Raw genomic sequence first — 25,582 nt, 5'->3', positions numbered from 1 at the left:
AAGCACCAAGGAGCTAACATCCAGCTGGTCAAACTCCACCTATTCCATTTTGTTTCTAAAACTTAAAGAAGCACACCCTTTGAGGTTCCCAGTCAGCACAGGTTTCCCACCATTCACTACACTCCTTAACAGTTATCATTCATAGTCAGAATACTTGAATGGAATAAGACACAGTTCCCAAAATATGACATTATTGGAGAAGTTCTAAATTCAAGCATGAATTTCAAGTGAAAAGAAGACTGTAGTAAGGTTAGTTAAAAACTGCACTATCTGAAACTTCACAAAATGGAAAGCTTTAAAAGTGACCTTTCTGCAGATTAGTACAAATTATCGATTCATAACCGGGACCAAACCCATTGAAATTTGAGTGTTAAACTAATACTTTGCAAGGGACCTGATGGTAACCCAGAGTTAAGGTTTTATTAAATAATTTTAAGCAAAGAATACATGTTCTGAAATTTATCACCATGTTAGAAAGCCTTCAGAAATTCATGACAAATACCAGTTATTTTCTGGTTTGGGTTTTCTTTTTTAACTCTAAGTGTAAGAGATTAGAAGTGGTTCTGAACTTGGAGAATGAAAACTACAAACTTCATATCACTGAATTCATCACTTAGCAGAGTAAATTGAGAGCTGAACAGTTCTCTAGTTATCTCTAAGTTGAAGCAGAGATTTTTTTTTAAAAAAAAGTAGTTTTAAAAGTTTGGAGTAAAAAAATGCCTTAACATTTGCTAAATTGCTTTTGGTTATGCCTGTGCTTGCCTTTTCCAGCTCATCCCTGTACCGCAGGCTGGCCTTGCTTACACATTTAATCTGAAAGGCTGTATTTAATTGCAGTTTCCATTGCTGCTATTTCTGAAATCCAATTGCTGAAATAAGTCTTTTCCAATTGGCCCCATGTATAATCTCTTTGGTTATTACAGCTTTGTTAACCCATCGATTTCTATTGAGAGCACTATTTCTCTGACATGCTGCATAAGTTATATTTTACCATAAATATTATTAGCTCATTCCTTCCTTCCAGGAGATGATTCTTTTTTTTTTTTTCTAAGACAGAGGGCGTGCGCCACCACACCTGGCTGATTTTTATATTTTTAGTAGAGATGGGTTTCACCATGTTGGCCAGGCTGGTCTCGAATTCCTGGCCGCAAGCGATGACCTGGCTCGGCCTCCCAAAGTGCTGGGATTACATGCTTAAGCCACCGCGCCTGGACCCAGGAGATTCTAATAGCAATGCATTAATAGAATCAACCGTTTTTGTTTTTCCATGGTATACAATCTTATTCACTAAATCTGATTAATCAAGGACCTATTTATATGGTTATTGTAAATCTTATCAAATGAAATATTTGGGAGGGGGCAGAAAAATTCTGAGACCCTCAGCTGCCATGTTTGCTCACCCAGCTACTTGGCACTGAGTAAAGAAGCAGCTCTGTGGCTGCCACCTGCCATATGTTCACACACCAGCTGCTAGGAGAGAATATGATGAGACACATTCACTCTTCTTCCTCCAAAAGGTTTGGCACAAATAGCAAAAGGGAAGCAGAAAAGGGCTAATTCATAAGGTCAAAAAACTTTAAAGCTACAAAGAGCCAGTGCATTTCTTTTGTAGATGAGAAACTATTTGCTCAGTACCAAGTTGCTAGTCTTCACCAAATTCTGGGCATGGCCCATGTGTCCCCATGTCCAGTCCAGTTTTGATCACCCTTCCCTTCCATCCTTTTTTTCTCCAAAGGGGACTAAACATCACTGAAATGGTAAACAGTAAGGTGAGATTCCTCCCAAATCCTACAACTACTGAAATGGGAGGAAAAATTTGGATTAAAATAATTTCTACCCACCTTCTGTTCTGGACTACTAACTCAGTACCCATTAACTCTGTCTATTCATTGGTTTGAATCACTAAATCCTTGTTAGCCTTTTCTCTGAATTTAATTTTTTTTTCACTGAAAGGTTTTTGGAATCCACCACCACTGCCCATGAGGTGATTCCTTTGACATTTTCTTAAATTCTACTGAAGTATGGAATAAAAGTAAAATTAAGTTGGTGATTATTTAGGATTTATTTAAGAAACTAAAGGTCACTTTTCCCTTTTTATTAGTAAATCAATGTGAAGCTAGTTTGATTTTAAAATATGAATATTATATATAGCTTTTAAGAGAGCTTGCAGTTACGTACTTGTTTGTATGAATTATTTGATTAATGTGTCTCCCCTCTGCCAGAAGCCCTGGAAGGGTCTGTTTTCTTTGCCATTATGCCCCCAAGCTTAGTACAGTGCTTGGCATAGAGGTATTTGAAAATTATTTCTTATGTGAATGACCGAAAGAGTTAAGTATTTCCAGTAACAACTGTTGTATTTTACGGAAATGATATGGTTAAAATAACTCATTTGTTGTTCTTCTCTTTACCAGTTTCACTTAGTGACCACCACATGAAAACAGAGGCCTCTTGGTTCACTTAGTGTTGTTTGGTTTAACTTTTGACACTCATATGATCATATATACAGTGTTATTCGTTAGTCTTAAAGTTAGAGACAACTCTTGTTTTTCTTTTCGTTTTGTTTTTTGAGAGGGAGTCTTGCTCTGTCGCCCAGGCTGGAGTGCAGTGGTGCAATCTCGCCTTACTGCAAGCTCCGCCTCCTGGGTTCTCGCCATTCTCCTGCCTCAACCTCCCGAGTAGCTGGGACTATAGGCGTCCGCCACCACGCCTGGCTAATTTTTTGTATTTTTTAAGTAGGGACGGGGTTTCATCGTGTTAGCCAAGATGGGGATGGTCTCGATCTCCTGACCTCGTGATCTGCCTTCCTCGGCCTCCCAAAGTGCTGGGATTACAGACGTGAGCCACCACACCAGGCCAATTATAGATAACTTTGAAAGAATCCAAGAGGATGATTTATGTCTGGGGACTTTTCCTGTCACATATCTTGGTGGCTTAATATAGAAGAGTCAAAGTAACATGGGCTTTTGTGATTGGTTTGATAGGATACCATGACAATCATATTGTAATTCGGTGGTTCTGGGCTGCAGTGGAGAGATTCAACAATGAACAACGACTAAGGTTGTTACAGGTGAGATGCCATTATTTAATCTTTTGAATGTATCGATATGATTATTGTTGGAAGTATGTGTTTTTAATAACTGCTAAGTATTCTCCATAAATACATACCATGGCTATCTGGAAATATGGGATACACCATTTCCAGACTCCTGATAGCACGGTTATGTGACTCCATGGCTAATCAGAACATCCCTAGCCAGGTTAAAGCATTTCATGAGAGTTTGGGGAAGTGTCAAGTCCAGTCCAACAATCCCAGTAACAACATCTGCCTTCAGGACAGTTTGGTCCCTTCAGCAAGAAGCACCCAGGGTACCCAAAGTACAGGCCAGCATCCCTAGCAGCAGAAAGAAATGATCTTCAATTCTTTAAAAAGGGATGCAGTTAGTTAACAGTCCTTTCTTCTCTTTCATCTAACTTTCCACAAATTTGAGAAAACAGTGACATTCAAGAACATTGGGTAAACTAACTTGTGTGTGTGTGTGTGTGTGTGTCTGTGTGTGTGTGTGTGTGTGTGTGTGTGTGTGTGTGTGGTGTTTATGGTCATCCAGGACAATTACTGGTTGGTTGCAAGACACAAGGAGGCCTCTGGATGCTCAGGCAGAGCCTTACAAGTACTCTTAGCTCCTTCGGATCTTAGCTCCTTTGGATTAAGGGTCCGGGCCTCAAAATTGCAGGCCCAGACATTCTCTTTTTTAAATTCACCTGACATTGATCAGGGACTGATACTAAGTAGACTCAGGTTAATTGATATGCCCACTTTATTCATCTATAGTAGGAAATGTGCCTGGTTTGAGCTTCTGAGCTGGTCAGCTGCATCAGGTGCTTTATTTTCTACAAACCGTCCACATCTCCTTTCCCTTTATCATGCACAATATTCTCTTTCTTAGTATTCTCTTCTGGCTCTGTGTCAGAATTGTGTTGTGATTATTCCACACCTGTGAAGTTTTGTCTTCAGAACTTTCCTGCCTGCTCTTCCTCAGGAGCTCTGCCCGTGAATGATGCGATGCCTTTCCTGGCTGTTGGTCTCTGGCTTCACCTTCTCCTTCTGTTTTCTTGGGTTGACAGTTTGTTACAGGCACATCCAGCATTCCCTACGAAGGATTTGCTTCTCTCCGAGGGAGTAATGGCCCAAGAAGATTCTGTGTGGAGAAATGGGGGAAAATCACTGCTCTTCCCAGGTAAAATATAAAATAATATTTCTTTACTGTCACAATGTTTGGTGGAGACATTCATTTATGTATATATTGATTAATTACTGCTATTATATTACAAGTTTAGGAGACTGGAAGAGCTCCTAGAATGAATTTCTCCCTGATAACCTTTCTAAATGAAAGGAAAAAAGATCTCTCCGGTCACACTTAAAATATATACATCCATATCTTAAAATACAAAACACAACAAAAGCAAAGCATTTGTTAGCATCAGTAAAGCGACGTTGGCTATCATGCTTGTGGCTTATGATTGTGGCTCTAATCTAGGTGTTTCCAGAAGCTTCAGTTTTAACTTTACAACTATTTAGAATCCCTTCAGTAAAAATTACCATTGTAGTTTCTAAAGAATATTAAATAATGTGGATGTGCTCTAGATCTCTTTAGCCTGTCTCATACATGTCTTAATTCCGTACTCTCTGCATTGTATTCTCATTCATAGTAAGATCACATATTTCCTTAGAATAGAAAAAAATGTTTTGCTGCTGCTGCTAATAAAAGCAAAAGACTGATCCTTTTGCAGTTTGTAAGTGTGATAATTGGGTGTTCATGCACATATGTGAGATGTGCCACCCTCAAACCTTATTACAACATCTGCACATTACCCATCTGACATGGGAAAGAAAAGCAAGGACTAGTAAGATAGTATTTGTGAAGACAAAAAGTGTTTGAGATTGAGTGGAGATAACTGGAGCTGGAGCAACGGAAAAGGAGCAGATGAACAAAAGAGGAATGGAAGAAAATTTGTTTTAGAATTCCTTTATCCAATGAGTAGTAATACTGTAGCATTTTTGAGGTAAAAAGGAGCTGAAATTGCCTCTAACTTTACTAATAATACAACTATAGTCTAGAGAGATTAAATGATGTTGGGTACTCCAAGATGTTATCCTAAGTTTAAGTATAGATGACTTTGAGAAACCTGTTTTATTGGTGATATTAGGAGATACTATTTATATTATAATAAGGTGATGTTAGGTACCCCAAGATGTCATCTGTTTCTTTAAGTACAAGCAACTGAGCAATCTGTTATCAAAGCTTTCTTCTTAGCAATTGAAAGATGCCAGTTCTTAAGAACTGTATTGTTAGCATCAACAGATGAGAAAAGGGGGTGCTGAAAATACAAATGGAGAGAGTGATAAATAATGACGGCTCAAGTGCTTGCCTGAGCCTCCTCGGCTGCCCCACATGCATCACAGTCTGAACAGGCTCTGCATCCAGACACCTAAGTAGTACCTGGCATATTTGATTTCCAAATCTGGGAATTCATTATTTGATTTCATTATTTGAAGAACTAGCTCATTTTATTTATGCTTGGATAATGAGTTTTCTCCCCTTCAACACATAAATCAACAGATTTAGACTATCTGAATAAGACTTTTTACTCTTCTGTGAGAAACTCTTTAAGAATTTGCATTGACGAAGGAAACGGCAGATCAATGGTCACCTTTTTGTTGAAATCTATTTCTGTAAAGCCACTAAAGTATATGGAATAAAGTGTCACAATAAGCAGATATGTCAACTGTTCTTATTTAGTCACTGTAATCTTCACCAAACCTGATGGGCAGAGACAAGTAATTTGATATAGACCTGGAGCTTTAGCTTCAGAGAGACCTAGGCTGAGTCCCACCTCTGTTACTTACCTGCAGCGGGGTCTTGGTGAAGTTGCATGATCTTTCTGGCCTCTGTTTCCTCATCTACCTGGTGGATTTGAAATTCTGAGGATTATCTGAAATCATTCATGAAAAATACTTAATACTGTCTCTGGCCATGAGTAAGCATCCAGTCAGTGACAGCTGCCATTGTGATTTCTGTCACCATCATCTGTAATACATATCAGGCAGGATGTTTGCATATTGGAAAGAGGGCAGGGGTAGGAGTTAGCAGACCTAGGTTCTAGTCCCACCTCTGCCACCAGCTAACTCTGAGACCTTAGAGATCACTTCATCTTTGAGCCTTGATTTTCTCATCTGTAACAGGCCAGGAGGAGGTGGCATATTAGGTTGGGTTGAGCGAGAAGTAACACCGAAGGGTTGCTGAAGAATCTTGAGGGTCAGGCTGGATTTGCATTTCTACTTCCCCCTGGAGCCCCAGGAAGTTCATGTGCTAACTCATTGTAAATGGTGGTGTTGTTCATTATTGTTGCATACACACAGTTGGGTAACAGGCACTGTCCTTTCTTCCTGTCTTCACTATGACCTAAGTTTGCTTCTACATTCCTAGTTTTACCCAGATTATAAAACAGCACAAATGAAGATGGTCTTAGGCACGTTGAGCAAGCAGCCTCTTTTCATAACCTCTCTGCAACAAGCCCCATCTTTTGGGGTCTGATGAGAAGAGTTACTTGGCTTTTCTGCTTCAGAGCTGCAGTCACCTTATGTAACCCAGCTAACAGGCATGAGCACAGATCTAAGCCCTGTGACACACTAGTTACATCATCATCATCCTAAGCAAGACCCCTAGATCCATCCCTCTAAGGTAGGAGTAACAATGTTCAGAGTATTTTGACAATTGTAAGATAATGTATATGAAAGTCTTAGGAATACTGTGTTTACTTTGTTCTTTTTTTTTGAGACGGAGTCTCGCTCTGTCGCCCAGGCTGGAGGTGCAGTGGCCGGATCCCAGCTCACTGCAAGCTCCACCTCCCGGGTTTACGCCATTCTCCTGCCTCAGCCTCCCGAGTAGCTGGGACTACAGGTGCCCGCCACCTCACCCGGCTAGTTTTTTGTATTTTTTTAGTAGAGACAGTGTTTCACTGTGTTAGTCAGGATGGTCTCGATCTCCTGACCTTGTGATCCACCCGTCTCGGCCTCCCAAAGTGCTGGGATTACAGGCTTGAGCCACTGCGCCCGGCCACTTTGTTCTTTTTAAACTTTTTATCCTGACTCTTTTGTAAGCCACTGTACTACTTTAACTATTAACATTGGCTCCACAAAGAAAAAAAGTACATTTGGAGGGAAAAAATTAAAAGAACTTAATTGCATGACAGTATAGTTACATGAGAAGCAACTTCTTTACTGACAACATTGTCATCACCCTTAATGAAATGTGGGGCATTACTTAGATGTAAAAAAAGATCTGTAAAATTGGTTCTGGCCTAAAGAGATTCTTTTATATTATCAAGTCCTTTTCTCCTACTATCAGAACAGAAACACTAAAGCCACTTTTCCGCTATTTTTGATAGGTGTAAGTTGCACAACTGAAGAGCTGGTCTGTCTCAAGCTAGTCAGCTCCAGTGTATTTCTTTTTCCTATGAGTGAAATGATGTTTAACATTTAAAATGTGACATTGTACAAAAAAAAAACAGATGCTGGTAAGGTTGCAGAGAAAAGGGAATGCTTGTACACTGTTGGTGGAAGTATAAATTAGTTCAACCATTGTGGAAGACAGTGTGGCAATTCCTCAAAGACCTAAAAACAGAAATACCATTCAACCCAGCAATCTCGTTACTGGGTATATGCCCAAGGGAATATAAATCATTCTATTATAAGACACATGCATGTGTATCTTCATTGCAGCTCTATTCACAATTGCAAAGACACAGAATCAACCAAAATGCCCATCAATGTAGACTGGGTAAAGAAAATATGGTACATATATACCATGGAATACTATGCAGCCATAAAAAAGAATGAGATCATGTTCTTTGCAGCAACATGGATGGAGCTAGAGGTCATTATCCTTAGCAGACTAACACGGGAATAGAAAACCAAATACTACATCTTCTCACAAGCAGGAGCTAAATAATGAGAACACAAGGACACATAGAGAGGAATAACACTCACTGGGGCCTAATGCAGGGTGGAGGGTTGGAGGAGGGAGAGGATCAGGAAAAATAACCAATGAGTACTAGGCTTAATACCTGGGTGACCAAATAATCTGTAAAACAAACCCCCAGTGACACAGTTTACCTGTATAACAAACCTGCACAAGTACCCCTGAACTTAAAATTAAAAAAAAAAAAAATGTACATTGTACACGTGGGAGAAAAATGGCTAGATGTCCTTCTTACTTAAAACATGAATCCTGGCTGGGCACGGTGGCTCACAGCACTTTGGGAGGCACCAAGGTGGACAGATTGCCTGAGGTCAGGAGTCTGAGACCAGCCTGGCTAACATGGTGAAACCCGTCTCTACTAAAACTACAAAAATTACCCGGGCGTGGTGGCATACACCTGTAGTCCCAGCTACTCGGGAGGCAGGAAAATCGCTTGAACTCAGGAGGCAGAGGTTGCAGTGAGCCGAGATGGTGACACTGCACTCCAGCCTGGGCTACAGAGCAAGACTCCATCTCAAAAAGAAAAAAAAAAGAATCCCCTAAGAAGTCTGGCATGGGCTTGTGTCAGGCATGGGAGTTTCTGCCCTGGAGGGTTGGAGGGGCTGTAAATGATGAGGGCAGTCCTGGCAACCGGAGCAACGAGGGAGAGAATCTTAGTCTTTCTAGACAAGGATGATGGAGGGCCTTTCAATTTTCAAGCAGGCAAATGTAAGTCTCCTTCTTTTCTCAGATTTCCTAGTCTCACTTTGTGGTAGCAGTGGATAGTGCTGCTCACAGTGTGAGCCAAGGAGTACATAAAAGTATATGTGGTTGTCTCTGCAGCCAGTACAAGTTGAATCCATGGCTCGCTCTTTCTCTTGTGGTTACAAAGTGACTAGAGACCCAGATGATAAATAAGGATGTAGACAGAAGGGTGTCTCCATGGAGACCTAGAGCCTGAGCACATGACTGCACTTCCTCTGCTTCGCGGTTGGTGGTTAGCTCTGTATTTTGCATTTCTGTGGAAGACTTCATACCCCTGGTGCTCTGATGGACTTTATGAAAAGAGTAAATTCACTTTATGGCAATTGCTCTCAAACAGTCCAAAAAATGGGCTGCTAAGATGCCAGCCTGAAAACTGCAGAGCAGTCCTCTTTCCCATCATGGTATGAGTTTCTGTGTTCATCCCCAGGGTTCTTGCCAAGTTGGGTGATGGGACGGAGGACCTACAGAGCTGCAATCGTCATGGGGGTGTGTTGGTTTTTACCAAAGGGAAAAGCATTTTTGAAAATGGCTGTGTCTGGAGATTATTATGAATGAAATGCTAACTGAAATTAAGAAATAAATTGTAAGAGTTAATTATGAAACAGATGTCTCATGGAGACAGTTAATCTAATAGAATAGAACTTGAAAAGATAAAATTATTTTTTAAAGACATGACAACTTTTTTGTTTTTAAAATTCTGCTTTTTGGTGGAGCATAGTGGCTCACACCTGAAATCCCAGCACTTTGGGAGGCTAAGGCAGGCAGATCACTTGAGGTCAGGAGTTTGAGACCACCCTGGCCAACATGGTGAAACCCCTGTCTCTACTAAAAAAAAAAAAAAAATACAAAAATTAGCCAGGCATGGTGGTGTGCACCTGTCAGCCCAGCTACTTGGGAGGCTGAGGCAGAAGAATCACTTGAACCCAGGAGGTGGAAGTTGCAGTGAGCCAAGATCATGCCACTGCACTCCAGCCTGGGTGATAGAGTAAGACTCTATCTCAAAAAAAAAAAAAAAAAAAAAAAAAAAAAAGCAAAAAAAAACCTGCTTTTAAATTCTAATTTATAGAAAAAAATTTTACAAAAAATTGCTAAGAAATATATGGATATATTAAATATATATTAAAATAACTACATATGTATCAATCCAATATCCACTACTAGCTGGGCGTGGTGGTGCATGCTTGTAGTCCCAGGTACTTGCGAGGCTAAGGCTTGAGCATGGGAGTCTGAGTCAAACCTGGGCAACATAAAGAGATCCCATTTCTGAAGAAAAAAAAAAGGCAACTACTAAGATAAGCTGTGTTAACATGTTAGAGTATGTGATTTCACTCGTTTCTTCAGATACACACAGACACACACACATTTTAAAACAACATTCTGTTTATCACATAGAACATCTTTCCATGTCATTAAATATTGCTCTGTAATGTCATCAATAATTCAGTTTTCCCTCCTCCATTATAGGGAGCATTGTCTACTGTCAAGTGAATTATCAGCCAGTATACAGGAAAGTAACCAAGTCCTGAAATACAATGTCACTTTCCTCAATTAAAAGAAAAGCCATCAGAACAAGAGATGAGCACTAAAAGGACCCTTTGGGGCCATCTCCTTTCTGTATTTGCCTTGAGGTGTCCCTCCTTGGTCTTCCTAATTCCCTACTGCCTGCTGATTAGCTGAGGTGGCTTTTGGTGTGGGAGAGAATTGACAGGCGATTCTCATACAGTGGTCTGCTCTGTAGTTTAACCTCGGGTCCAAGACTCTCTTCAACTCCTTTCTCCTCTGCCCTCTCGCTCAGTTCTGTATAACTATATTTAAAATTTTCACTTTATTCTGCCATTGAATCTGCATGTACTAACAAAAACATATCAGAGTTAACCCATCACATCACCATATTAAAGGTTCTTAAATGTCATATACCTTTTGGATTGGTCTTTACTTTGGGAGGTGGGTAAATTTCTCAAAAAAACAGATTGTATTAAAAAAAAGGGATTCTTCTGTAATTAATGTAAAAGTCACGCCATTGAAAGAATTTGTGACTTTAATGGAATGAGATAATCATTCCCCTTGCAGTCCATCAGCATTGTTGCTGCTGACAACAGAGGACAGGATAGTCCAAGTCAAATCTACTAAAGGTCCTTGAGAGCTGTTTCACAAGTCAGATTTTAAAGTGTCTATTTGTGAGTGACAGACATTGCAACAGTTAAAGAATGCTTACCACCTTTTCCTTGGCCTCAAGAGCAAAAACCAGTTTGGGCTCATTTCTTTCTACCAGCCTAGTCCACACGACACCATCCCCCCCTCACCTGGACTGCTGCAGCAGACTGCCGGCTAAATGCCCTGCTTCTCCTACATCCCGCCATTCCTTCATTCTGCACTCAACAACCGCTGGGATCTGCAAACATCTCAAGGTCACCTCCCTCCCTTGCCTACACCCTCCGGTAGTTTAGAAAATCCAGACTCCTTCCCAAGGACTTCCTGTGGAGACCTGTCTGCCTCCTCCTGTGACCTCAACATGTACCCTCTCCCCCAACCCACGACACACACCAGCCTCCTTCTGGGTATTCCTCAAATATGCCAAACTCAATTATGCTTCAAGGCTCAGGTACTTGCTGCCTATAACACTTTTCTGCTGGTCCTTCATGTGCCTGGCTCTTTCTTGTCCCCAGGACTCAGGTTAGAGGCGATCTCCTGAGAAAGGTCCACCAGGCTTCTGTCCCTAGTGCACTTGTCACTCACCCTTTACTTCCTTCACTAGAGTTAACCCAATTCAGTCATCATGTTCAGTTATTGGTTTACTTGTTGATTATCTGTCTCCTCCTCTGGAATATAATCCTGTGAGAACAGGTACCTTATCTGAATTAATCATGACTTTGCTCCTAGCACTGAGCCCAGTGCTTAGCACATGTTCTCCATAAATATTGTTTTTAGTGAATTTGTAAACTTGAGAGATAACTTTGGACCACTCCAGATAAGAAATTCCAAAATCATAATCCAGACTTTCATATCTCTGTATCCATATCTGAAAAGTTGGGATAGAAATTAACATTTATATTACAAAGTTGTTTTGAAGATTAAATGAGATAACATGTGCAAAGTGCTTAGAATAAGGCCAAAACATCATTCAATACATTTATCCATTATTACTATTCTTCCTAATATGTAGCCTTCAGGGCTGGCCGGATACTTTACAGTCTTTAGGTGTGTGAGAAATGCGCCATATTCACCAGCGTATTTATATTTTATTTGGACTTACAGGAGTTTCCATTCCTGGAACTGTCCTTAGTGGACTTTATTCTGTTGGGTTTAAATTACTACATTTGAAATGTATGTACCCTCTTTATCTTTCCCCAGAGGCGTTCACAAGTGAAGAAGGTACCTGCTCAGAATACATAGTTTGAAGAGTTTCTTCTGCTAGTTACCCCAGATACAGGAATTCCCCCTATAGGAACATTCCACTTTGTATTTACAGATCCAAGTGCACCTTAACCAAAGTGACCTAATGAGACTTTGGAATAAAACATTAATTAGTGAGCAGATTAATTCCCCTCACCTGCCTGTAGATACTCATCATGCCTTCACTAAGCGCCGAACCTTGTAGGAGATACACATTCACCTTAAGACACAGGGAGAGAAGCAATGGATATTTACATGAACCAACATCATTGGTCCCCAAATGGCATATGACGAATGAGTAGTTGGAGTAGCAAGCACCATAGAATTTCTTTCCATGAATTCACCTTTACCGAACACCTGGTGAAGGTCAGGGCATTGTGCTGTGCTGCCATAAGTTACACACATATTTGTGCCCTGGTCTTAACAGGAATTTCTGCTCTAAACATCATGACCTAAGAAGGTATTCATGAGGATATTAGATAAATTATGAATATTTTTAAAATCCTAACAAGTTATACCATTAGTTGTGTTAATAAAGCTACCCAGGCTAACAAAAGTATAACTGGATTCTTTTAACGGAATTCTATCACTGTTTGATTGGTAACTTTGGATTTCTCATGCTGATTTCAAGCCCTTGAATTCATCATCTGTCCCTCTACCCATATCTTATATTCCCTGCCTTATTTAAAGATACCTCTGCCAACCCACTTTTCTTCCTTTCATCCATGAAATAACTAGAAAAGGTCTTTGCAAGAACACACCTGGCTTCCTGATGTGACCGTGCCTCCCCATCTGGCCTCAGGTCCAGCCTTGGCTCCTGCCCCTTAGGCGCTTGCCCCTCTCAGGTTTCCTGATGATGCAATGTCATGCTTCCGGGCCATCTGCTGGGAACATCCTTCTCCTTGTTGTTGATTCAGAAAAAAGCCTGCACACCTACAAATCTTTCAAGCCTTGGCACAAATAGCGTCCTCTATGAACCTTCCTTGGCTCTGCTGAGCAGACTTGTAACTCATTGTATTACTAACTGTTTGTAGGCAGGGCCACTAATAGCCCGTCCTTGGGACTAATGAAACAAAGGTATCTCCTAGTCTTCTGGAGAAATGCAGCCCACAGCTAGTGCTCACAGTTTGGCAGGCAGAGCCAAAGGAAGGCTGAATTTCAGTTCCTACTTGCCCCAGAGCACAGGCTACACACATTTTAGAGGGTCTGTTTGCCTGTATATCCTTGAGGACAGAAATCAGACTTTTCATCCTCATCTCTCAGGGGACAGCTGAATGCCTGGCATGGAGTATGTGCTTAGTAAGTATCCAGTGAGTGAAGAAATAAATGAAATATAATGCAAATTGGAAAATTAAGTACATTCACATACACGGAGAGAAATACATTAATCAACGAACCAATCTGTGGAAATGGAAATGGAACTGGTACTTTTGGCTCACTGGATTTGTCTAATTGACATGTCTATCTGTAGGGAAAAAGAGAGGGTAAGCGTGTGACCTCCTGGTTAACATTTCTGAAGAATCCAGAAAGCACCAAGAGATCTATTAAGTCAGACCAGATGTCTGGAGAATTTTTAAATCTTCTTAATATTGATGTCAGCATGATTTCCCAAAGATGGGTTCAGAACTGCTCTCCTTGAGTGGTTCTGGCTGCATAGATTAAAATGAGGTAAACCCATTATAGTTTTAGTGTGGCTGACTTTGAGAGATTTGAAAAATGTTCTTTTATTGAGACTGAATAGCTGGATGCACTTTTGCTGCCAACGTCAACACAGTCCAGGGCCCTCCTGTTATTTTCTGCTAGAGTTTTCTTAGGACATGGAATGGGGTGGGGGTGGGGGTGTGAAAAGCCTCCGAGGATTATGTGTTGCTTGCCTTTTTTTGTTTTTCCTGGTCTTGGCTCATAGAGCAAGTTCATGGTAAACATTGGGCAATTTATTTAACCACACTATTCCTTAATTTCCTTATTAGCAATGCTGTCTTGTTTATAAGGAGTTTTGAAATTTTTTCAAGCACACAAAACACTGGTGCAAATAGCCAATGTAGATATCATATTGCTAATCCACTTGATGTCTCTCTGTGGAGACCACCTGCATCAAACTCACTTGGCATGTTTATTAAAATGCATATTCCCCCAGGCCCAACCCAAACCTTCTGAATTAAAATCACAAGGGGTGCAACCAATAATCTCCATTGTAAAACAAGCTCCTGGAGTGATTTTGATACACTGTAAAGTATTCTTTTGAGTATTTGCCTTCTTCTGTTAAGCCTGAGATTGAACTAGAGGGTATAGTCACCTAAAAATCCCCTGGTATTTTTCAGGGTTTTCTGGATTGACCCAATCTCAGCCATTTTCCCCAGAGCTATTGCATATTGTGATTAAATTATTCGTTTAAAAAATATCTGAAGCTTTATTTTGCCAATCCTTGTCCTCAAAATGTAGACAATCTGGTAGGATGTTGAGGAATAACAGTTCATAGTCAGAGGTAGGATAAAATTAATACTCAGGCTTCCAAAAGTAAAAGAATAAAGCCAGTGAGCATTAATCTCCCTGCTTTCAGTTTAATGTTGGACTTTCCCTAGGAGACCCAGAACTGAGGTCCTGTTCTTGATTTGGCCACTGACTCAGCTCTGACCTTGGGAAAACCATTTAATCTTTCCACACAGTTTCCCTCCACAATATATGCTTTCTCCATCATCACAAAATATTTTCCAGAGGAACTGTTTAGTTTATTAGAAGGAAAGTTGTGTTATGGTAACCATATATTATGCAACCAGATGTAATTTATGAAGCAGCAATAGCTTTAGATTATGGATTGGTAATCATGATTATGTCTTATGACTGAAGAGGAACAAAAAAGGTTGTCTAGTCCTTCCCTTTGTGTTGAGAACTGGAAAGAGCATTCAGGCTTGTGGATTTACTGGATAAGCTTCAAGAGTACCTGCAAAGATACTACAGAAATGGCAAACAGACATTCGAAGTTCCTGTTTGTCTACTCAGAAACCTGGAAGAATGAAAGAACTGCTGCCAACTCTTAGCTTTGTTTCACCACCTGCCCTGGATAGATGATACTACAGTATCACACTTAACATCACATTTGCCACCTTTTCTTGAACTGTTTCACCGCCTTGAGACCTGTTAATGGTTCTACTGATGCAAAACAAATTACCACAAATTTAGCAGTGTAAAACAACACACATTTATGATATCACTGTTTTCATGGAGCAGGCATCCAGGCACAGCTGAGCTGGGTCTTCTGCTCGTGGTCTCACAGGCTGAAATCAAGCTGTCAGTGGGGCTGCATTCTCATCTGAAGGACCAACTAGGGAAGAATCTGCTTCCAAGTTCCCTTGGGTTGTTGGCAGCATTCATTCTGTGCAGCTGTAGAATTCGTGGTAGCTTCCTTCTTCAAATTCAACAACAGTGAGAGTCTCTCTTGATTTCCATAAGAAGTCCTAAGGCTTTAAAAGATGAATGGACTTTGCACCCATTACAATAGCTATTATAAAACAAACAAACAAATGAGAAAAAAACGAAATAAGTGTTGGTGAGGATGTAGAGAAATTGGAACCCTTGTGCACTGTTGATGGAAATGTAAAATGTTGCAGCCACTATGAAAAATGCAGTATGATGTTGCACTTCTGTGTATATCCCCCAAAAAATTGAAAAGAAGGACTTCAACAGATAATTGTACACTGATGTTCATAGGAGCATTATTTACAATAGCCAGACGGTAGGAAAAAAACTCCTTTTCATCGATGGATGAATGGATAAAGAAAATGTGATATATACATACAATGGAATATTATTCAGCCTTAAAAAGGAAGGAAATTCTGACCCATGCTACAACAAGGACCTTAAAAATATTATGCTAAGTGAAATAACCCAGTCACAAAAGACAAATATTTTAAGATTCCACTTATATGAAGTACATAGGGCAGTGAAATTCGTAGAGACACAAAGTAGAATGGAGGTTTCCAGGGGCTAGGGGGAGAGGAAATAGGAGTTACTATTTAATGGATACAGATTTCAGTTTTGCAAAATGCAGAAGTTCTGGAGATGGATAGTGATGATGGTTGCAAAATAATTTAGGTGTACTAATGCCATGGTACTGTGCACTTAAATATAGTTAAAATGGTGAATGTTCTGTGTATTTTATCACAGTAAAAATATTGAAAAGTTAATCAGGCAAGAGAGATGAACGCGTAGGTCACAAAACAGGAAATGTAAAAAGCAAGACGCGTGGGGGAAACATGCTCAACCTTATCGGTAACCAAAGAAATGAAAATTTCAAAATAGTATTGTGGTATCATCTGTTAGTCTAATGGGATAATAAATGTTATTTGTCTAACACACAAAGTTTGGCATATACTTATATTCAAAACATATTCCACTTTTCTGCTTCCTCCTCCCCTACCCCTGGAACAGAGCTAAATCTTTATGTAATATTTTTATTCCAATGTTTCACAGGTGATAGATTATAAACCACTCCTAGGACTCTATTTTAGTATACAAGTTGAGTTTTGACTTTTCTTGAGGCTCCATTTGGGTTCCAGGCTAAGGATATCAATTGCAATTCTGAAATGATTATTGTATCAAAAAAGGGTTTGCCTGCAAAGATTCAGTAGATGATTTCCACCAATATACCCCAGAGTTTATAGTACTAGGAGTGGGTGAGTCGGTACTATCTCTATACCCTGAAACTGATACAGTTTGAGTATCCCTAGTCAAAAAATTTTAAATCTAAAATGCTCCAAAATCCAAACTTTTTGAGTGCCGACATGATGCCACAAGTAGAAGATTTCACACCTGACCTCAAGTGACAGGGTGCAGTCAAAAACGCAGTCAAAACTTTGTTTCATGAACCAAATTATGTAAATGTTGTATAAAATTACTTTCAGTCTGTGTATGCAAGGTGTATATGAAACGTAAATGAATTTCATGTTTAGACTTGGGTCGCATTCCCCCAAAATATCTCATTATATATATGCAAATATTCCAAATTCCAAAGAAATCCGAAATCCAAAGCACTTCTGGTGACAGGTATTTTGGATAAGAAATACTCTATCTATATTCTTACAATCTAACAGATCCCCTTCACATTCCTGTTTTTAATAAGCCATGTGGCCATACACCTACTTTATTATCCTTTTATTATCTCATCGTTCTCATGGGTCATTACTCTTTGTGGCAATTCACTGAAGGCAATTAGAGTCAAATCTTGTTGATAGGAATGAAATGTAGCTAACAATACAACTATTATTAATTGGTCAAACACTACGAGCCAGTCATTCTGTTAAGCATGTTTCTGTTATTTCACTTAATCCTCACATCCTTCTGAGACAAGTTGTATAACCACCCTTTTAAAGGTGAGAAATAGGGGCTCAGAATTTTAATAACTCACTCCAAATCACACACTTGTTGGTAGAGCTAGAATCCAAACCCAAGTTATGTCCAACTGCAAATCTCTGGTCTTCCCACTACATTACACTGCATCCAGGAATATTAATTATATTTATTTCATAAGGAAAAGGGATTTATTAGAGTATAAGTATAAACATGCGACTTTGTAGAAATAGCCTGTTAATAATTATAGTTCCTAAAATTTCTTATTCATTCAGGAGTATTTTTTTAAGTCAAAGTTATGTAGGTCCCCCAAACAAGCTGTTGTACATTCAGAATAGAATGTTTCCTATTTCATGTCAAAAGTGCAGATTTGCTTCCTGATAAGATGTGCTATTTGGAGACTGTCTATTTTTTATTGTGATTCAGATGCAAATAACAGGAAAACATTTTTTTTTCCTATCTTGGCAAAAGAAGTATTTCTAAAAAAGAACACTTAATGTAATGATTTAAATTGCTTATTTTGTTATTGTGTATTGGGAGAAAGCAAATTTTAATACAGAATTCAAAGAAGTAACAATGGCCTACTGACTTAGAAAAGTCCAGCCAGGGAATTTCCCAAGACTCTAAGCCATAAGGCGGACCCTCAGAGACACTGACTGCTCTTCCCTCTCCAAGAAAATGAAAAAATGCCTAACTCCAGAGTATTGAAGAGACACCCAGGCATATGCCAACTCAAAATGAACTACTTTGCAAGGCCTTATGTCCATGTATTAGAAAAACAATCTAACATCAAAAGAGAAACTAAAACCAAACTTGTCTTTGTAATCCTTAGACCACTCAATAAATGGTCATTTATATGTAATATAGCTTTTAAATGTTGGTGAAATGTAAATAAAGTATTTTTTTTAATATCCTCTTTTCCTTAGAGAAATTCAGTTCTGAATTTTTAAGGTCAAAATGTTTTCAAAGATTTTTCAAAATGAGTGTGAAAATTGGCAACAAATAAATTTGAATGTGAAAGACAATCATACACACACAGACACACACACACACAGACACACCCCACACATTTTCATTTCACTCAGCCTGTTCTAAACTATGTGCTGTTTCTTGTGTTTTCAGAGCGCACACATGTTTTAACCGTCTGGATCTGCCCCCCTACCCATCCTTTTCCATGCTTTATGAGAAACTGTTGACAGCAGTTGAAGAAACCAGTACTTTTGGACTTGAGTGACCTGGAAGCAGAATGACCATCTCTGTGGACAGGCAGTTTCAGAAGCTGCCTTCTAGAAGAATGACTGAACATTGGAAGTTTCAAGAGGATGCTTCCTTTAGGATAATGCTACGCGCTGTTGTTTTCCAGGAACAAGTGTTCTGTCACATTTGGGGACTGGAGATGAGTCCTCTTGGAAGGATTTGGGTGAGCTTGATGCCCAGGGAACAACCCAACCGTCTTTCAATCAACAGTTCTTGACTGCCAAACTTTTTCCATTTGTTGTGTTCCAAGACAAAGATGAACCCATACATGATCAGCTCCACGGTAATTTTTAGGGACTCAGGAGAATCTTGAAACTTACCCTTGAACGTGGTTCAAGCCAAACTGGCAGCACTTGGCCCAATCTTCAAATTAGTGCAAGTTAAATAATATAATAAAAGTAAATATATTTCCTGAAAGTACATTCATTTAAGCCCTAAGTTATAACAGAATATTCATTTCTCACTTATGAGTGCCTGCATGGTGTGCACCATAGGTTTCCGCTTTCATGGGACATGAGTGAAAATGAAACCAAGTTAATATGAGGTACCTTTACAGATCTGCAATAAGATGGTCTGTGACAATGTATATGCAAGTGGTATGTGTGTAATTATGGCTAAAGACAAACCATTATTCAGTGAATTACTAATGACAGATTTTATGCTTTATAATGCATGAAAACAATTTTAAAATAACTAGCAATTAATCACAGCATATCAGGAAAAAGTACACAGTGAGTTCTGTTTATTTTTTGTAGGTTCATTATGTTTCTGTTCTTTAAGATGTATATAAGAACCTACCTATCATACTGTATGTATCACTCGTTCCATTTTCATGTTCCATGCATACTCGGGCATCATGCTAATATGTATCCTTTTAAGCACTCTCAAGGAAACAAAAGGGCCTTTTATTTTTATAAAGGTAAAAAAAAATCCCCCAAATATTTTGCACTGAATGTACCAAAGGTGAAAGGACATTACAATATGACTAACAGCAACTCCATCACTTGAGAAGTATAATAGAAAATAGCTTCTAAATCAAACTTCCTTCACAGTGCCGTGTCTACCACTACAAGGACTGTGCATCTAAGTAATAATTTTTTAAGATTCACTATATGTGATAGTATGATATGCATTTATTTAAAATGCATTAGACTCTCTTCCATCCATCAAATACTTTACAGGATGGCATTTAATACAGATATTTCGTATTTCCCCCACTGCTTTTTATTTGTACAGCATCATTAAACACTAAGCTCAGTTAAGGAGCCATCAGCAACACTGAAGAGATCAGTAATAAGAATTCCATTTTCCCTCATCAGTGAAGACATCACAAATTGAAACTCAGAACTATATTTCTAAGCCTGCATTTTCACTGATGCATAATTTTCTTATTAATATTAAGAAACAGTTTTTCTATGGCATCTCCAAAACTGCATGACATCACTAGTCTTACTTCTGCTTAATTTTATGAGAAGGTATTCTTCATTTTAATTGTTTTTGGGATTACTCCACATCTTTGTTTATTTCTTGACTAATCAGATTTTCAACAGAGTGAAGTTAAATTGGGGGTCATAAAAGCATTGGATTAACATATGGTTTGCCAGCCTATGGGTTTACAGGCATTGCCCAAACATTTCTTTGAGATCTATATTTATAAGCAGCCATGGAATTCCTATTATGGGATGTTGGCAATCTTACATTTTATAGAGGTCATATGCATAGTTTTCATAGGTGTTTTGTAAGAACTGATTGCTCTCCTGTGAGTTAAGCTATGTTTACTATTGGGACCCTCAAGAGGAATAGCACTTATGTTACACTCCTGCACCAAAGGCACGCACTGCAGTGTGAAGAAATGTTCTGAAAAAGGGTTATAGAAACCTGGAAATAAGAAAGGAAGAGCTCTCTGTATACTATAATTGGAAGAGAAAAAAAGAAAAAATTTTAACTGGAAATGTTAGTTTGTACTTATTGATCATGAATACAAGTATATATTTAATTTTGCAAACTGTTTTCACTTGTTTGTATTCTTTTCATGATAAGGAAAAGTAGTATAACACACTTTTTTTTAAGGTCACATCTTTGATGGTATATAAGATGTTTCAGGGCTGGCATTCTCTAAGCAGCAGATAAAGGTTGCATTTCTTTCAAAAATACATTCAAAGACCATGTTAGCATTCAGTTTGGTTTGAGACATTTAGTTATGATATTTCATATTATTAGGTAAAAGAGATTTGAAATAAAATGTATCTCCTTAATTATTTCTAACAAATCTATTTCTTTATTAAGGCATCCAACTTTTTCCCAAATAACAGTACACTTTAATGTATGTAGACATTCTTAATTAGTATAATCATCTAGTTGATACTGTTCTCAGATTCGGAATTATCAAAGATGTACTTAGCATATCAGAACACCATGCTAACTTATCTATTATTCTTTCTTAGTAAAACAAAACAGCCAGTAATAACTATATAAAATATTAAATAACATTTCCACAGAATAAATTAGACTTTCATATACTCTACAATTAGAAATATCCATAAATATTTTCTTCTGGACTGTGAGCCCAGATCACTAGGCTTTCTGGTCTTGTTTTAAGTGATGCTCTTTATACTATAGAAGACACTCTTAATACATCATATATGTATGCAGAATGTCTCTTAGATGAGGGAACAAGCACATCACTGGCATTCCCTCTGTGCCAGTTTGATGTTTGCTTGACGATGGAGCTACAAGAGTCTAAATCTGCCCTTGAAAAGCTCAGTTCACAGTGGTGTAGAGTAGACCCCAAGGTTCAAAAAAGTGTTTTTAATAAAATTTGGTAAGTTCTACAATCAAGGAATGAAGAGAGAAGATAACAGCTTTTTCCACCTGGGAGATTCAATAATGGCTTCATATATAGATGATAGTGTGGCTAAAAAAAAATTATATCAATGCTGTTTCTATTGGGAAGTAATGGCAAGTAATAGTGTGTCAATACTGGTCAAGTGTTGAAGCCAGGATGCACTTACACAACGAGAGTGTAAAGTGTGTAGGGAGCTGATCTGTGAAGGAGCAACTCAAGGATTTTCAAATTATCAATGAAATGCCAAAATTAAGTCAGGTTGTTTCCCTTCATCTATTCTACAATGTACCATTGATTTTCAGTGTGAAAAATCCCAATGCCTGAGCCTAAACCACTTCTGGGGTCAAAACATTTTTCTTGTGCACAAAATGAATGGATCTTGGTCAAAGAAGTATGATCCCAATTTTCTAGCATATATTGTGTTTATAATTTAGCAGAAATTCTGCAATAAATAAAGGAAAATCTGTTTTACCTGTGCAACAATCAGAAATGGTAAAAATGCATTCAAGTGTTTGAAAGTAATGGTAGAATATGCTTGCATAGTGCTTTATAGTTTCAAAGTGCTTTCAGGTACATCGTCCATTTAGCTCCTCACGCACTTTGTAGGGTACAAGCATCATGTTCCATCTGGGTTGAGGCTGATTTTCATGGATGGCTTGTGGCATCAGTTTCATTACTTCATAGTCACAATTCTGTGTTTCATCTTGAGAAATGTGGAGACTAATGTTTGTACAGTATATTCCACATTCAGTGAGGTTTCCAAGATGCTTCCTCCAAACTCTCACTTTCTTAAACAGACACATTTAAAATGTGACACCTTCTGTATAGTCCATGAAGAAATTAGTATATTCATGGAAAAAATTTCCCCATAGACTTATTTGCATTTCATGACTTGACATGAGAAATTTAAAAAACAGAAGGCAAAATGTGATTGCTTTTGATGGATTTATACAGAATAGTCGTTTACTTTTCTCAAGTATTATTTGGAAACAAGATAATGGAAAACACTAATCAGAAGCCTTATTTTATTTTTTAATTTTTAATAGGGATGGATCTAGTAAGCCCTGATAGCTGAATTCCAGTGATATCCAAGAAGGATCCACTGCAACTTCTCTTTTCCTCCCATCCTCCTCACATTCATCCTAGTGACTTTTTTCCTGACTTTCTACACAAATTTTATTTATGATTTGACCACTTCTAACAAGGCAAATATCTTATAATGAAGATGGGAGTCTGTTCAATTTAGCCTTATTCAGGAAACTCCGTATTTATGTGAAATGATGCAATGCCATTATTAAGAGGTATCTGTAACCCTGCATAATAAAGACATGCATAAGAAGAATGTGGTCTAATCTCCAAACTGAGTCTGAGTTTCAGGGTCTTTTGCTTTTTGTTTGTTTGTTTGAGACGGTCTGGCTCTGTCACCTAGGCTGGAGTGCAGTGGCACAACGTAAGCTCACTGTAACCTCCACCTCCCAGGCTCAAGCGATCCTCCCACCTCAGCCTCCTGAGTAACTGGGACTGCAGGCGCACACCACCACACCCAGCTAATTTTTGTATTTTTGTAGAGACAAGGTCTCAGTATGTTGCCCAGGCTGGTCTCAAACTCCTGAGCTCAAGTGATCCACCAGCCTTGGCCTCTCAAAGTGCTAGGAGTAATTACAGGTGTGAGCCACCGTGCTGGCAGTTGTTTTCGTTTGTTTTGTTTGTTTATTTGTGATAAGGTCTGGCTGTCACACATGCTGGAGTGCAGTGGCATGATCTTGGCTCACTGCAACCTCCGCCTCCCAGGCTCAAGCCAGCCTCCCACCTCAGCCTCCAAGTAGCTGGGCCTACAGGCATGCACCACCATGCCCAGCTAATATTTTTGTATTTTTTGTAGACACAGGGTTTTGCCACATTGCCCAGGCTGGTCTTGAACTCCTGAGCTCAAGCAGTCCTGCCACCTTGGCCTCCCAAAGTGCTGGGATTACAGACATGAGCCACTGGGCCTTGCTGCTTTATCTGCTTTCTGATTTAGTCGGTGAGGGACAGCACTCTGGACCTTAGCCATTTTACTTCCATCTTACCGTAGTGAGTTTAATGAGAATGTCACTTTTAGACTGTAATTTTCCAAAACTTAGTTTCTTTCTGTTCATTTGTGTTTTCTAAATTAATTTGTTTGTCTAGTATGGATGCAAAGGAATGCCAAAGACATTAAAGCTTTCTGAATTGTGGCTTAAGGCCAGCTGCTGCCCACTGAAAGGGTGATAAAAATAAAAAGGAAAGAGGAGTCCAGCAGTTGTGCCGCCCCCCAAGAATGTAATGCTAATTACTGATCAACTGTCAAGATTCAGAGTGGTAACTCCATTCCAAGGAGCTGGCAGGAAGGAGGGGCGTGTGTGTGCTGTCCATATCATAGCCATCCGGGCCAGAAGGAGCAAAAGGATGGTTAGGACAGGAGTGCAGCGGAGGGAAAGTTAAAACAACGATGGACGGATCATCTCAGGGCTTGCTGGTGGGGGTAGGAACATACTTCAATCTGGTTTCTGGCTGAGAAGAAGAAAGCTATGCTCCCCGATGAAAGCACAGTTTGATCTACTTGATGGGAAATACTCTCATTTTATAGCTTCAGTAATTTAACATTTTCTGTATTGCAAAATGGAATTTAGTCCCATAGTATTAAAGCTAACCACAGCTTAATCAGGAGATTCAACAATTTAGCATGAAATTATGTTGTGGATTTTTTTTCATTTAAGAATTATTGTTACTATTATTGAACACCATGTATGAAATAAAAGAAAGCGTGCTTTTACTTCATTATACTTATTTGTTTTTTTAGCAGACATCTCTTGACATTAGAGTAGCATTTGAGACATTTTCATGATTTTTAAAGATAAATGCTCTCTGTTAATCTGGAAAGCGAAATCCTAAGAGTGAGATTGCAAATGGAGACTGAATCAGTGTTTCCAAGTCAGGAAGTTAAGACCGAAAATACATTTGCTTAGATTTTATCTGCAAAGTCGCTTATTTGGCTTTCGTAATTGAACAGCTCAGCAGAATAAGATGGCCCTGGTTGTATGGTTTCTGGGAAACACAGGAAAATTAAACTTATGTATGTGATTTTTATGTCTAGTGCCCTTGGGCAGGTGATATCTTTCTGTCCGACTTTTAAGATATTACAACCTGAGGAGTGTGGATAGCCATGTTGTGTGATTCAAACTGAATCACCTCTTACTGATGCAGGTAGGGAACCATCAGTCAACTTCTGATTACTATCACCTTCGTAAAAAAGAATGGATGATGTTCAAGAATTATCTTGGAAGGATTAACCAGAAATTAACACAGAATGGGATGTTGTTTTAGGACCCTAATGCTCTAAAAGATGTAATTACAACCTATTTTTCTTTATATGATAGCATAAGTAAAATTTGGGGCTGTTAATATGTTGGAAAGTGCTTAAAATTACATGTATTTATAATAGGGATGCAGGCATTCCAAAATAAATGAATAAAAATACATGCATCTCTCTCGCCTCTTACTGAAAGTATTAATCTAATTTTATAATAATGATTACTTTTTAATATTAAGGCTCTGTAAAAAAATTATTTCTAAGATTTCAGTAGAACACAGGTGGTGTATTTTTTTTAATCTTTTAATTTCTCTTCACCAACCTCAGTCATTACGTTCACCACACAGTGTGTCACAGTTAATAGTGGTATTTCAGTTTTTGCATTGATTTAAGCTTCATATTTATTTAATGTGACTGTTAATGGAGAATAATAATGGGAGATGCTTGCTGTTAGCATTAGGGTTATACAGCTCTCCACCTTATATGTAATTTTTTTTTCAAAGTAAATCAGGCAGATTGTTGACATCCTAGAAATGGTATCTGGGTGGTACTATATGGGGCCTAGGACTGGGACTAGTTGTTTATTTTCTGGGAAGTCTGTATTCTTATTCTCAACTGAACCCCTGA

General features: G+C 38.8%; 1 protein-coding gene and 1 non-coding gene across 5 annotated transcripts in view; both read left to right on the top strand.

Moving 5' to 3' along the window:
- Nucleotides 1-22,114, top strand: part of HECW2 (HECT, C2 and WW domain containing E3 ubiquitin protein ligase 2) — a 388,630-nt gene extending 366,516 nt beyond the window's left edge. For all 4 annotated transcript variants that reach the window (XM_045367419.2, XM_015432516.3, XM_015432517.3 and 1 more), the window contains 3 exons: nucleotides 2,982-3,067; nucleotides 4,123-4,235; nucleotides 18,645-22,114. In XM_045367419.2, the coding sequence (XP_045223354.1) occupies nucleotides 2,982-3,067; nucleotides 4,123-4,235; nucleotides 18,645-18,756 (311 nt within the window). In that variant the 3' untranslated portion in view covers nucleotides 18,757-22,114. The remainder of the gene's footprint in view (nucleotides 1-2,981; nucleotides 3,068-4,122; nucleotides 4,236-18,644) is intronic.
- LOC123568179 (small nucleolar RNA U13) lies at nucleotides 4,777-4,880 on the top strand. The gene has a single exon (XR_006691399.1). It is a non-coding gene; the product is annotated as a small nucleolar RNA U13 (small nucleolar RNA).
- Nucleotides 22,115-25,582: the final 3,468 nt, after the last annotated feature.

The sequence above is a fragment of the Macaca fascicularis genome, chromosome 12, assembly GCF_037993035.2.
Source record: "Macaca fascicularis isolate 582-1 chromosome 12, T2T-MFA8v1.1".
Lineage (NCBI taxonomy): Eukaryota > Metazoa > Chordata > Mammalia > Primates > Cercopithecidae > Macaca > Macaca fascicularis.
The sequence above is the reverse complement of the archived record's forward strand: the minus strand, read 5'-3'. Positions and strand labels throughout refer to the sequence as shown.